Raw genomic sequence first — 14,516 nt, 5'->3', positions numbered from 1 at the left:
CCCAGACCTGACATATGGGAGCACGGTTGTATCGAAAGGGGAGATAAATGAAAGCATCATTGTTCTCCAATTTGCTCCCACAATTGACCCGTGAGTCAATTTTATTTCAGGTCTTAATATAGGGAAATTTTACTGCTGTCTAAAGGAGTTAGAATGTTATCTTTAAATCATTTGGTTAGCTCTCTCCATTTTTACAGATGAGGAAATCAAGGGCCCGGGAGACATATATTAGCATGCATTTGTCATTCTTACTTCACATTTAGAGGTCACTTCCTCTCCCCACCCCCAGCCCTCCCACCCCACCATTTTCCACCCAAGTTCTTGAGGACAAAGGTCATCATGTCTTGTGCATTTTCTGCATTCACAACAGCACCTACCTGTCTTCTCTCGTTTCCCACGCAGGATCAAGAACGGGGCTGGGCACATGATGTGTCCGAAGGAAGGAATGGATTGAATTGAGCCCCTGCAGAACGTGGACTCTTTGGAGGCACTGAATTTGGTCTCTGGGTATATACTTGCCTTGGACTGGCCCACTGAGTGGTGAAAAGCAATGGACCAAAAGAGATATGCCAAGTGTGTAGTTTTGTTTACCTCACTAAATTATAAATACTGTTTTATACAAATGTGACTTGTAATCCAGATCTCTTTGAATAGGTCTAGTTCCAGAATAGACTCTCATTAAAAATGTTCTAATTGACCAGCTGATCTCAGGTCAAAATCCAGGTCTTGTTCTGTGTTTCATGCAGCAACTAGAGTAGCATTAGCAAAAAGAAAGTGCCAGACTGTCCTTAATGACGCTGCTGGATTAAAGGAACAGTTCTTCCCATGGCTCTATTAGAGCCTTAAATTGGCCTTTAAAAAGAGCATCTGGGATCGTGTGTTGCCTTTGAAATAATAAAGAAGCATTTTGAGAAGTGCTATAATAAAGATTATAGTGCATTATTATAAGATTGCTTAAGGTAGTAGGACACATCAAAAGTGTACCAACTTTAAGAAGTTAAGTGGGGATGAATTTATTTTGGTCTATTCACAATGTGTCACCTTCTCCACTTGAGACTATTTTTAAGACCTCTGGCCTGAGTTAGTGATGAAGTTCGTAGGCAGCAACAGACAGAAGTGATCCATGCTTGGGTGGGACTTGATACTGGATTTGGGATGATTTGTACCATCCTACAGCAGTTGACCTGCCACCTACATACATAGCCTGGCTATTTCTACTTTTCTTAGTTTGGTCCTTGCACTGCCACCCTCATTTTTTAGAGGAGCAAGGTGTACTTCAGGTAGACCCAGGCTCCTACTTAATATAAGCTAGTTTAATACCCAAATAGGAACTATCTCCAAGGAGGAAACAGGCCATTTATTTTAATCATTAACCCAATCTTACTGATGAGCATCTTTCACTATGTTTAGGCACTAAATGGGTTCAGTAGAATTAGTGAGGGATCTAAAATAGTTTCTTACTAAATATTGCAATGTCTGTGTCCCTCTTTTCTCCAAAAGGAATTGGTATCTGGGTAGGGGATCAGAAAGTAAGAGAAAGAACAGAGTGTGAGGATATTTGCCATTGATGATTTTTACCACCTTAGTCCTTGATAGAGAAACCTAGCTATGGTTAGATACAAGATGGGAGCCAGTAATCCAAGCATGGTCAATAAGAATTGAAAATTTGTGCTCATGTCATCAGCACATATACTAAAAATGGAAATACAGAGAAGATTAACATGGCCCCTGCATAAGGATGACATGAAAATTTGTGAAGTGTTCCATATTAAAAAAAAAAAAAAAAGGAATTGGAAATTTGGTTGTGAACTCCCACTAATAATATCCCTTCTCATGGAATCAGTTACTGGCAAAGGTACAGTCATTTCCCTCCAGAGAAGAGTAGGCGGTTAGGCATTCAAAACAGTAGGTGGTCTTTAAGGGTATTAGGAAAGTCTAGTTGCCCAAAAGAATGTCCTTAAGAAGTCCACCCAGAGCACTTCCTTAAGTTATCTAAAATCACTACTTTAGAAGAATTCAACTTACCAGGTATCATCATGTCTCCAAGAGGTCCCACTTGCTTAATTCTTCAAACCGAAGTTTTGTTTTCTCCCAGCATGCAGGCTGCATAAAAAATCCTATTCTTTACTATACATACATATTCAATTAGTGATCACCCAAATTGGGCTCTTCTTTTTTCTTTTTTATTTCTTTTCAGCGTAACATTATTCATTGTTTTTGCACCACACCCAGTGCTCCATGTAATATGTGCCCTCCCTAATACCCACCACCTAGTTCCCCCAACCTCCCACCCCGCCCCTTCAAAACCCTCAGATTGTTTTTCAGAGTCCATAGTCTCTCATGGTTCTCCTCCCCTTCCAATTTCCCTCAACTCCCTTCTCTTCTCCATCTCCTTATGTCTTCCATGTTATTTGTTATGCTCCACAAATAAATGAAACCATATGATAATTGACTCTCTCTGCTTGACTTATTTCACTCAGCATAATCTCTTCCAGTCCCATCCATGTTGCTAGAAAAGTTGGGTATTCATCTTTTCTGATGGAGGCATAATACTCCATAGTGTATATAGACCACATCTTCCTTATCCATTCATCCATTGAAGGGCATCCTGGTTCTTTCCTCAGTTTGGCAACCGTGGCCATTGCTGCTATAAATATTGGGGTACAGATGGCTCTTCTTTTCACTACATCTGAATCTTTGGAGTAAATACCCAGTAGTGCAATTGCAGGGTCATAGGGAAGCTCTGTTTTTAATTTCTTGAGGAATCTCCACACTGTTCTCCAAAGCGGCTGCACCAACTTGCTTTCTCACCAACAGTGTAAGAGGGTTCCCCTTTCTCCACATCCTCTCCAACACATGTTGTTTCCTGTCTTGCTAATTCTGGCCATTCTAACTGGTGTAAGGTGGTATCTCAATGTGGTTTTAATGTGAATCTCCAAATTGGGCTCTTCTAAGTCAGGCTCCCACTCTGTTGACGGAGATTGAGAATGGGCCAAAGACCAGGCCTCAGAGTAAGAAAATATAATCGGATATTCTTCTTTTTCAGGTTTCAACAACGCAAATCAAGCCTTCCAAGAACCATCTCAGTTAAACTTGAGAAAGCAACAGTGGTTGATAATGATGAGGTAAGAAGGAGCATTAGAGGAAAGAGAGTACTTTATAAGTTGGGTTCACAAACTTCTGTTGAAAAGCAAAAAGGGGTTAATATTTATATAGAGAGCAAGGTTAATTTATCCTGATTTTATGAAAGGGAGAGAGAGATTTAGAAAAGAGACAGGGACATATCAGCAACAAATCAGGGCTAGAAGCCAGGGACCATAATCCTATCTTAGAAACCCAACTTGGCGGGGCACCTGGGTGGCTCAGTGGGTTAAAGCCTCTGGCTTCCACTCAGGTCATGATCCCAGAGTCCTAGGATTGAGCCCCACATTGGGCTCTCTGCTCAGTGGGGAGCCTGCTTCCCCCTCTCTGCCTACTTGTGATCTCTGTCTGTCAAATAAATAAATAAAATCTTTAAAAAAGAAAGAAAGAAAGAAACCCAACTTGGCTAGACTTAATGGCCACCTCTTCTGCAAAACCCCATTGGGTAGCTCAGTTGCTTCCCAAGATTTCTTCAATATGCAAGTGAATTTTCCAGGTCAATTTTATTTTACCAGCCAGGATAGTGTAATTCAACATAAAACCAAAAACATATTCCACTTAGGACACTGTTGTGGGTTTGGTCAACCACTGTACACTAATTTGGAAACATTTAAGAGTAAAAGCATTTTCCTCAGAGACTTTCTCTCCCCTAAAATTAAAACAAACAAACAAAAAAGCAAAAAAAAAAAAAAAAAAAAAAAAACAAACAAAAAACAAACAACCCTATTGGGGCACCTGGGTAGCTCAGTAAGTTAAGTGTCTGACTCTCGATTTTTGTCTCATGGTCATGAGATTGAGCCCTGTGTGGGCCTCCATGATGTGTGTGGAGCCTGCTTAAGATTCTCTCTCTCCCTCTCCCTGTGCTCCTCCCCACCCTTCCCCTCTCAAAACAACAACAAAAAAAAACAAAAACAAAAAAACAACACACACACACACAAACCCTACAAAAGAAAAATTTTCACATAGTTCTCTCAAAATTGTTCTGAGACTTCTATGATTCTAAATATATATATCATACCTGTGAAGCAGATTGTTTATAACGTGTCTTTGCTTTGAACAAAGGAACTTCAGTTTTCCAAAAAGGTAATAAAATGAAATCTTTGCATCTTTGGATTTATTTCTTCCCATTGTTCCTCATGGAATGCATGGCATGGCTCTGATAGTCTTCCTGGTCTCTCCCCCCAGCAGCCCCTGGTCATTGCCAGTCCCTGGCATTTTCCTCCAGGAGCATAACACCTCCCCTCATGGCAATGTTCTGTACCATCCTTATTTCTTCCCTCTTTTCCATTCACGTTTATGCTTTCCTCACCTTTCAGCACATGTTCCCCTTCCTCTGCACCCCATCTTACCATATCACCCCTTGGGGGCATGGCAATCTTTGGAAATGCTAATCCAAATACAGGGTTGTGCCCGCTCGTCTTTTTTTTGATTTCTGATTATTCTAAGCCCAAAGTAACTCAGAGCTTTTCTCTCCTCGTGCCCTCATGCCTTTGACTCATCTCTAGGTGGCCTATGGCTGAGCTAGAGCCCAGGCAGGGTCAGTGAAGGAGAGGCGGGAGGCCCAGCAACTGTACAACCAAGACATGACACTCTACCAGTCTGCCAATCACCAGCACGTCCACCAGCGGAAAAATGCCAAGTGGTAGACAGGAATATTACTGGCCTTCAGTTATTTTTTGGCAACATTTCCAGAAAAATCACATACTATAGAAAAAAAAAAAAAGCAAAATGCACCATTGTTTCTCCCTTCCTCCGTGTGTCTGCTTCCATCTTGGCAGGCAGTGGTACCTGGGGCTCCCTTCCACTACAACCCTGAGGTGATTGCCCTTTTATAACTTGCTTTTCTCCCTAGAGGGTGTCCTCTGTGTTGATTTTTACCTGATTTCCTATAGAAATGGAAAGAGCAGAAGGAAGAGGTGTGATGCCTTGGAGTGGTTTGTCCCCATCTGAACTTTGATGCTGCCCTTACCTACCTCCCCCCTCACAGCTTTACCTGACGTCCATAAAGTGGGTCCACATGTCCACGGACAAGCTTTCCTGTGGGATGCTTCGGAATGTAGCTCTCCTTGCCGTGGCCTGCATTCCAGAATTCCGGGGTACAAATCCTGAAGCACGTGTTCTCCTCACTTAATTCAACCGAGAGACCAGTTTTTAGTTAGACGCAGGTGAGTATTGTTTAGGCTCTGTGCAACTTGAAACTGCTGTTTCAATTATTGTCTCTAGATTTGTGATCCCGTTGGGCCATCAAAATTTGTTCTGAAGAATCTTCAGCTTTACACGGTCCATCCAAATTTGGTAAGTGAAAAAGGATTCACCGCCCCCCCCCACAACAACCCTAACAGTAAAGTCCAGGAATGGTGTCACCAGCTTCTATGACTGCACAGTGTCCTGGCACAGGGAAGCAGACCTGTCTTAGGACACTATGCTGAGTATATGGTGATGGTGAGGGAGCAGGGAGGACCTGGGAAGAGGGTGGTCCCTGCAGCCGATTTTTTTTTTTTTTCCAGATTGCACAAGCATGCACGTGCAAATGTAGGGTGGGAGTGGAGTGGCCCAGGGAAAGGGAGAGAGAGAATCCCAAGCAATCTCCCTACCTAGCATGGAGCCCGATACAGGGCTCAATCTCATGACCTGAGATCATGGAGATCATGACCCAAGTCAAACTCAAGTGTCAGAGACCCAGCCGACTGAGCCACCCAGGTGCCCAGCAGCTGATTTATCTTTAAGTTGAGAAAACCTATTTCTAATCAGGAGGTATTTGATTTTTTCCCTCTCCAGTCTTCTGCCTCCTCCCTACAGACAGAAAAGCAAATTTTGTGGGACAGCCCCTTCTCCCACCACATCTTACATGACATGCTGTCTTTTGTGACTGCTTTTCCTTTATAAGGTTGTGCTTGTGGAGAAAGGTTGGTGGATGGGAAGATGCAGGAGGGGGCCGTGTTGGTCTCCCTGAACAAGGAAGGAGCTTTGGTGTATGGCAATTTCTCCATTTGCCTCGGAGAGAGTTGTAGAAAAGACCATTTAGGTTTAACATGGAAACTTATCGTTTGCCCCATTGGGTTCAGCCAGATGTGACACTTTTTCAGGAGAACTAAATCGTCTCACTCCTTTTATGTGGAAACTTTTCCAATTCATTTCCTCATCCCTTAGACTGTGGGGGGCTGCTCTGAGGGCAGAGAGGGACGGGAAGCTTCAGATATTTTCTCTAAAACACATTTTAGAGCAAATTTGTCCCACCCATGTGCAGCCTCTGTCCCTCCCCCACAGAGGCAGAAGACTAGCCAATTGATTGGTGAATCTTCTCTTGATCTAATCCCTTTGTCTCTCTGGAAACCTCTGTGTCACTCAGGCGAAGTACTATGAGCCTTTGAAGCCCACCGCCGTGCAGAAATTCCTGGCTCGAAATGGGAAAATCAGAAGCTTCATGTTGAAAGTAGCAGAGTATGACCAGGATAAGACCTTACTGATTATGACCAACAACCCACTTCCCTGCCCAATTGACCAGGAAGGAAAGGACATGGCCCCAAAATACTTCTCCAAAGAGTTGCTGCTCAAGGTAATGGCACCTGGCGAAGCATCCTGGCACCCTGAGGAAGGACCCCCAGGAACTGGGAGCTAGCTTGAAAAGGGAGTTAAATTAACATGGAAGATGGTACTCAGGAGCCAGCTTCTTCCTTCTTATTCCTTGCTATGTACTACACACACACACACACACACACACACGAGCCTGGAGAGCTTGGGAAAGACTCAGAACTACGCAAGCTTGTGTCATTGTGCAACGTCATTGCATGGTCCTAATTAGAAATTGTTCCTCCTTGGCCAAAGACATTTAGTTTGTAATTAACCAAAGGTAAAACAGTCACTGGCTTTCCAGTTGAGTATAAAGCGGTAAAGGATAAATCAGGAAATGATGTATAAGGAACAGAAATCACTAAATGGGAAATGAGTAGAGGGTTATGCTTTACACCCATTGCTTTCAGGTGTCAGAAGAAATGGAGAGGAACAGGGCAGAGAATTCACTATCATGGAAGCCAGACATTTGGGACTCCGTTCTACACTACAGAAGTTCATGTTCAATCCAGTAAACAATTGCTAAACATAAACAAAACAAAGAACTAAAATATAAAGATGCTTTCAGAATATATTCTATCTGGAAGTAACTTGGAGCCTAGTAAGAGACACTGATCAATACATGAGAAATATAAAAGTTATTATTAACATACCAGGATACATGGATAATAGAATATGCGAGATACAGCACTAATGTAGAGTAGAGCTCTGTGTCTTTGTTGGGGGGAAGGGAGTAATCAGGGGGGTTTTACAGAGGAGGTGCCCCCTGACAAAAGAAGGGGAGAATATCCCTGTCAGAAGGAAAGGCAGAGGCATGAAGACCCGAGAAAGTGAGGTGTATTTACGGAGATGGGAAAGAGTAAATGGGGGGACATAAAAGGTATAATCAAATTGGCACTTTAGAAAGACTGTGTTTGGAGGTTGAGAGAAAGATGTGTTCACTGTGGAAGGGATACAAATCAGATCAGCTGTGATGTTACTACAACAGTCAAGGTGAGAGATGCTGAAAAATTGAACTAAATCAATAGCAGAGGAAGTGAAGAAAATGAATTTAAAAGATATGTAGGAATCAGGATCTAAAAAAAGATCTTGACAGCCTTGAGAGCAGGCCTAATACAAGAAGAAATTGAATGAAGTAAGTGAAAGTGCAAACAAAAGAAGCTAATTATCACAGAAATTACCCAAGACAGACCCTTGTGATACAATGTGGTGAATTTGAGGTTTGTGTTTCCTTAGTTTCTGGATGAATGGCAGTAAAAGCTTCCTCTCCAAACGGAGGGTAAATTGCCAATATGCAATGATACATGCCGAACGTGAGTTTGTTAATGAATTCATTGCCTATGGTGTCTTGGGGTTCAGAATTTGTGTCCTTTGAGCATCAACTCAGTGGTGCATTCTCAGTGGTTGTGCGTAATGTACACCGAGAGAGGAACGCATGCCGGCCCAGGATTGTCCTACTCCAGGTAGAAAAGGAACTACAAGACTATCGTGTAGCTCCAAGTAAGAAGAGCTTTCTGCCAACAGTTGGCACTTTCTGAGCCTTCCAGATCACATGCAGGACCTGATCATATCCATGGGCAAATTATGCTACAGAGTTAAGGCACTGATTGTCAAGGACTGAATCCATGGTAATTCCTCAGGCTCTCTGGAACAAGTCCAAGAAGAAGGCCAATATCTAGAATTCTTCTTTCATATTCATGCTGCAACATCCCTTTCCCTTGTTAGACAAATGTGTCAGCCTTTAGCGAGCCTAAGATCATATAAGCATTCTTTTGCTATGCCTAAGCACGTGTATAAGAAAAGGGTGAGTTCCAGCAGGCAAATCGAAGAATGGAGCAGGCATGTCTGTCACAAGGATGGCTTTCCTCACAGCCCCTTCTAAGTGAAATGGCCCTACCACCATTCATGAAGAAAAGGATGCCCTTGTACAGCTAGCCGGGACCTGAGGAGGACACAAGACCCAGGGAAGCACAGTTCATAAGCTGATTGGTGGTGCAGAGTGGTATCCCCAAGTGAAAACAAACAACCACCCCAAGACCAACAATCAAACCAACACCAAAGCCCACCAACCCATCAACAACCAAAAATCCCTCAGACCGATCAGATTCCTGCTTCCAGGCATCTGAGTTGGGAAAGGGGAAGATGAAGGTAGTGGGAATGAAAAGCTGAAAGGATAGGTAGAGAGAGGCCACTAAAGGAAAAAAAAAAAAATTCAAACCAGGACGAAGAGGAGTGTGTGGGACCATGAAAGTAGAGGAGGGACAGGATCAAGTTCTAGGGAAATAGAAATGAATACGTGGAAGCTATGGGGAGAAGAAGGATACAGAATAAAGGCAGGGAGCAAACATGGTAGAGAGAGAAGGAAGCAGACAGGAAGAAAGTAGGAGACAAGCTAATGACGGGGCAGAGATGAGATACATCAACTCATGCCATGATTGTCCTTAGCGAGTGCCGGCCTGGATTCCAAATACTTTTCCTCTCCTGTTTTTCTGGCATGAGGTCCGGCTCTGGTAATGATTCTGTTCTTTTGTGGCCAGATTGTTAGCTAAGTCTTAGATCCTAGGCTCATCAGCTCTTAGAGTAAAACCTCTATTTGTTAAGGTAACTTAGACAGAAGTTCTTCAAAACTGGAAGAGCTTAAAGAGGAGGAGTACGGAATTTAAAAGACATGGTTCAACAGGAAGTTGTTTTTTTTAAAAGAGGCTTTAAAATTCTGGGGGAAGCAGCTCAGTGTGTATCATTTAATCGGTCTGGTTATTCATTTATTCTTTCATTGACTTGGCAAGTGTTTATTGAGCACCTACTCTGTGCCGGGCACTGTTATGTGCAGTAGGGGTGAATACACCAAAGTCTGGCTGAGTGAAGTTTAATTCCAGGGAGGCAGACAGACCAGAAGCAAGCCAACAATCACACAGATACTGTGGAATGTGCTAGGTGCCATGACAAAGCAGGATAAGGGAATGGAGCACGATGGGTGTCAGGGGCAATTCTAGACAGTGTAGTTAGACGAGAATCTCAGAAGAGGTGATGACATTGGAATAGAGACTTTAGCGGGGTGATGGGCTGTGTCCTGCTGTTACTAGCATGTTGTTTTCATTTCAGATTGCCACACATTAGGAAGAATCTAAACAGTAGCTTTCTCAAGTGAGTTACAGGAAAAATCAGGAGAATAGGGAGCCGAAAGCCAGATCACAAGAAAAAAAGTTCAAAATAGGGGCAATGTTGAGCCTAAGAGAGGAGAAGGAACTTAGGAGGAATGGGATGGATCTCTTCAAATTCTTTAAGGACCCTGCAGAAGAGACCCTAGAGTTGTTCTGTTTGGGCTACACAGTAGAAGGTGGGGGGGGGGCAGCAACAGCGGAGCAAAGAGGAAATGGGTTGAGTCTTTGGTACAGGAAGATTGACCACTTGATAGTGGTACTGTAGAGGGGATAAGAGGGTCAGATGAATGGTTAGACTGGATGACCTTTAAGATCTTTTCTTAAAGTCTTTGATTCTATGACCTTTAGTAATGGTGAAATGATTACCTCACAAAACATCCCATTTCATGACCTTTTCACTGCAGACAGAGAATGGAATGTGAATGAGGCAGTCATCTTTGAGAAAGGAAGGTAGAGTCCTATGGATTTCTTTCCCAATGTATTACCAAATGCTTGGTTTCCTAAGTGATTCACTAATTGAATCCTTCTCAAAACTGGGTAAAGTCCTCTGCCATTCACTTCCAAGGGCCACTGGGCAAGTCCAGCCAATGACTCAAAACCCTGATCAAGCTTTGGATGTGTCATCTGGCAACAAAACAAATGGGTACAGTAGTTTCCACCCCCACCTCTTATCTACAGTCTCTGTGGTTTCAGTTATCCACAGTCAACCTGGGGCCAGAAGCAGCTGTTCCTCCTTCAGCAGTAGCCTAACGCTAAGTCACCATGCCTATGTCACTCACCTCCCTGGATCTCATCATGTAGGCTCATGTTATCATCTCACATCATCACAAGAAGGAAAGGGGTCAGTGTAGTATATTATTTTGAGTGAGAAAGAGATCACATTCACCTAACTTTTAATACAATATCATTATTCTATTTTATTGGTTATTGTTAGTAATCTCTTACTGTGCCTAATTTAGAAGTTAAACTTTATCATAAGGTATGTACATATAGAAAAAATATAGTGTGTCTGGAGAGCTCGGTACTATTTATGATTTCAGGCATCCCCTGGGGGTGTTAGAATGTATCTTCTGTGGACAAGAGGGGGCTACTGTAGTAGCCCACTCAGGGAACTGCCTCCTTTTCTTTTGGTTTCAGTCCCCACTTCCCTCTCTGGCAGGTTTTTTGCATCATTTTAGAGGAATTAAAGCTGAGTCCAGGAAATCAGTCCAGTCTCAAGGGCTCAGCTTACTCTGTCACTTACTCTTCTTTCCTCTGCTGCAGGAAGGTCATCGGCCCAAGCCCGCTGAGAACTTCTGCCTACCCTTGATGTCTCAGGAAAAAAAGTTACGATCTGGACTGAAACCAACATTTCCTATGACCCTGTCGGAGGATCCTACATCCAAGCGAGAACAGTGGTTTAGGTGTAGTCCCGGCTCTTGTACTCATTTTCTTCCCTATCATTTCCTTATTCATGTTACTATCTTTTTTCATCACAATTTAATGAAAGCTTTTTGATTGTAGGAAATATATAGAACTGCATAATAAGACAGCTTTCCTACATGACCCCCAACCTCATTTATTTCCTAATGAAAAGAGACAGTAATGCAAAACTAAGGTTTTTCACTGAAAATGATTTTCAAGAGTGAAAAGAAGTACTCAAAGATCTGTGAGAGGAAACAGAACAGTATTTTCCCCCAGTGCATGTAAAGAGCTGTGGCTTAGGAACAATATGCTAGGAGATTTCATTTGAAACCAGGTGCAGGAGCAACCCACATTTAATTTGGGGAGGAGAGAAGAGACTTTATTTTATTTTTACTTTTTAAATATTTAAAATTTTTATTTTTAAAAGATTTTATTGATTTATTTGACAGAGAGAGCCAGAGAGCACAAGTGGGGTCGGGTGGGGAATGGCAGAAGGAGAGGGAGAAGCAGGCTCCCTGCTGAGCAGAGAGCCCAACATGGGGCTGGATCCCAGGACCCTGGGATCATGACCTGAGCCTAAGGCAGATGCTTAACTGACTGAGCCACCCAGGCAACCAAGAAGAGATTTTAAAGTTCCGTCACAGATTTACAATGCTGGGTTCTAGAAGTATCCCTTCTGTTGAGCAATACTCCCACTCCATACCAATGAGCATTCTCTAGTGACTGTCCTTTCTTCTCTCCTAGAATTGGAATGTAGTGAGTGCTTCCATTAATGCCCTGCCCTAGGATCTATTAAATGAGCTTTCTTTCTTAAGGTTTTCCACCAACAATGATTTCAAGAGCGAAGGGAAGTATTTAAAGGTCTATGCTTTGAGGAAACAGAAACAAATGTATCCCCAGCTCAACTTTTCTTCAGTCTGTAAAAGAGATATGAGGAAAGATGGTAAGCTTCTTTCTTTTAAAGCAAAGGTTTATAGATCTGAGATGTGGGCAGGAGGCACAACCTTTTGGGGACAAGAGATAAGGGCAAATCAACCTCTCTCATGGAAGTTCTGGAAACTATTTTTCCTTGTAGCATAGATGCTAAGAATTGTTAAGAGGCCTGAGTGATACTAGGCTTTGGACCCTGTTAAAACCTCAAATTTCTTTTTTTTTTTTTTTTAAAACTCTCAAATTTCAAGAAAGCTCTAGCCTAGTGTTTCCCAAACTACATCGCCTACCACTTTGATAGTTTTAGCCATACTGGTGTATTATTTGCCCTGTTACTTGGTGTTTTTCTTTAAAAGTTTGTTGTTGTTGTTGTTGTTCCTTTCTTAATACTGTATCATACGATATAATAGTTACATGTTTTTTTTCCGATATAAATTTAGTCGAATTTATAATAATTAAAATTTAAAATATTTATCTATGTATCACCTAAAACCACCTTGTATTTTGCATATCAGACTTTGTGGAAAACTATTCTAGAAGGACCAAAGGATAAGTCTGAGGTTCATGAGTTTCTTTGGGGTCGAGGCGTACATGGCGTAGAAGGGGTTTGTGATAAGGTTTTACAGAAGAGAATGCAATGAAAATGCTCCTTACACATTATCATTCATTTAACATTAATGGGGCAACTGTAAGTGTTGAACACTTACCAAGCTCCAAGACTGTTTTTCCCCCCAGTTCTATAATAATAAGTAGGGATGTTTATTTCCTTCAAGGGAAATTCCACCCCTCCACCAAGGTAAGGTTTGAGCTTTATAAGCAAGGTATGATGATCATAACAGTTAATAGCACATTAAGTAAAGGTGGAGTTACATCTTATATCAGCAGTTTGGTTTAAGTCAATACTGGGGGAAATAATTTCTCTGGAATCTAGAATCTAATCTAGATTAGAATTTCTCTTTCTCAAGGGCATGAATCTTTAAGGATCTACCCAATTTACATTTCTAAATAGAACACATAATATCTCTGTCTATAGCAATTAGTAGATCTCTGGTGACTTTACAGTTTCCCCTAAGAAAAGTGAGTACCCTACTCCCTTATGTATCCAAAGGGCCCTTTGTTATGCTTTCCCTAAACAAAGACAATGGGGGCTATGAAGTTGAAACAATGTCTCCACTTCAAGCAAAAGAGACTGCTAGCCAACCCTCCTTCTGCCAATAGCCAGTCTCCTTCCCAGTTTGCTGGGCATCTAAATAAAGATTAGGTAGAGAATGGTTTGGATGGGGGCCATAATTGGTTGGGAAGTGATTAGGAGGCCATCCAAGAGACAGATGATAGGAACCGAATTAAGGTGATAGCAGTAGGAATAAGGAAACAGATTCACGGGGTATTTACAAGACATAACACATCAAAGAAGTGTGGAGGGATGGAAGCAAGAAGAGCCCAGATTGGAAACTTCCAAGAACAGGCAGAGGTTGAAAGAGAATCTGGATAAAGTGAGGACCCTGAAGCCAAAGGCAGAAACAGTTTCTTAGGTACACGCTCAGACAGGAGAACGGAATACCACCTACATTTTAGGAAAAGGCTAAGAGGAATATGAATGAATGTACCAGTGAGTACACCTTACTGAGTTGTCTAAGTGTTCATATGGTTGCAGGTGGGATCATTTGAAAGGGGTGGGATGAAACAGGGAAGTCTCCAAACTGGCAGTATTTTAAACAGGGTTTTGATGAAGGGAAGGAATCCACAACTATAAAGAAGGTTGGGCATGGTAGTCCATGGTCCAAACTTTACCCTCTTGCTAAGAGTAAAGTTTCCTGATCTCTCCAAGCGGGTCTCCTTCCTGCCTCACATTGAGTGTCCTAAATCTTCTGGAAATCCACATTCACCAAGGCGCCCTGTGCTTTGTTGCAGTTGCCAAGTCAGGGAATGACCCGCCGACTTCCAAGATGATTTGGGAACCACTAACCCTTTCTTCGCTCCTGGAAGAGAAACCCATCAGAACTGTGCCAGGGGGGAGCATGTTCCGCAATGGAAGGGCCCAGCAGTGGGTAATCAAAAACGCCACTGTCGTCAAGTGAAAACAAACCCTCCGGGCCTCCCGCCTCGGTCTCCAGAGACTAAGGGGACTGCAGAAGTCACCTCCCAGTGCGTGCCAACCTAATAAAGTCGCATTCTGCCCGCTCCGGGCCAGGGCCAGCCCCCAGCTCCAACCTGTCGCTGCAGGGGCCCGGACGCAGCCCAGGGGCCCCAGCCCCTAGCCCCGCCTCCGCCCGGCTGGGGGAGGAGGAGAGGGCGTGGCCGCGTCCCCAG

At 42.8% G+C, this 14,516-nt stretch overlaps 1 protein-coding gene and 1 non-coding gene across 2 annotated transcripts; both read left to right on the top strand.

Moving 5' to 3' along the window:
• The first annotated feature begins 550 nt into the window (after positions 1-550).
• Positions 551-14,284, top strand: TSGA13 (testis specific 13). Its single transcript, XM_044244601.1, has 7 exons — positions 551-573; positions 3,047-3,125; positions 5,365-5,436; positions 6,491-6,697; positions 11,136-11,275; positions 12,092-12,219; positions 14,118-14,284. Exons 1-7 carry the CDS (start codon positions 551-553, stop codon positions 14,282-14,284), a joined length of 816 nt encoding a protein of 271 aa, XP_044100536.1.
• Positions 1,669-1,773, top strand: LOC122905717. Its single transcript, XR_006384410.1, has one exon. It is a non-coding gene; the product is annotated as a U6 spliceosomal RNA (small nuclear RNA).
• Positions 14,285-14,516: the final 232 nt, after the last annotated feature.

The sequence above is a fragment of the Neovison vison genome, chromosome 4 (assembly GCF_020171115.1).
Source record: "Neovison vison isolate M4711 chromosome 4, ASM_NN_V1, whole genome shotgun sequence".
Lineage (NCBI taxonomy): Eukaryota > Metazoa > Chordata > Mammalia > Carnivora > Mustelidae > Neogale > Neogale vison.
Note: the sequence above shows the minus strand (reverse complement) of the source record. Positions and strands in the feature narration are given on the sequence as shown.

Bases quoted from the DNA above. Each gene is read 5' to 3' on its own strand.
- TSGA13 (XM_044244601.1), top strand. From the start codon at position 551: ATGGACCAAAAGAGATATGCCAA. The intron at 574-3,046 runs GTGTGTAGTTTT...CTTCTTTTTCAG, and splicing joins GACCAAAAGAGATATGCCAA to GTTTCAACAACGCAAATCAA. The intron at 3,126-5,364 runs GTAAGAAGGAGC...TATTGTCTCTAG, and splicing joins CAGTGGTTGATAATGATGAG to ATTTGTGATCCCGTTGGGCC.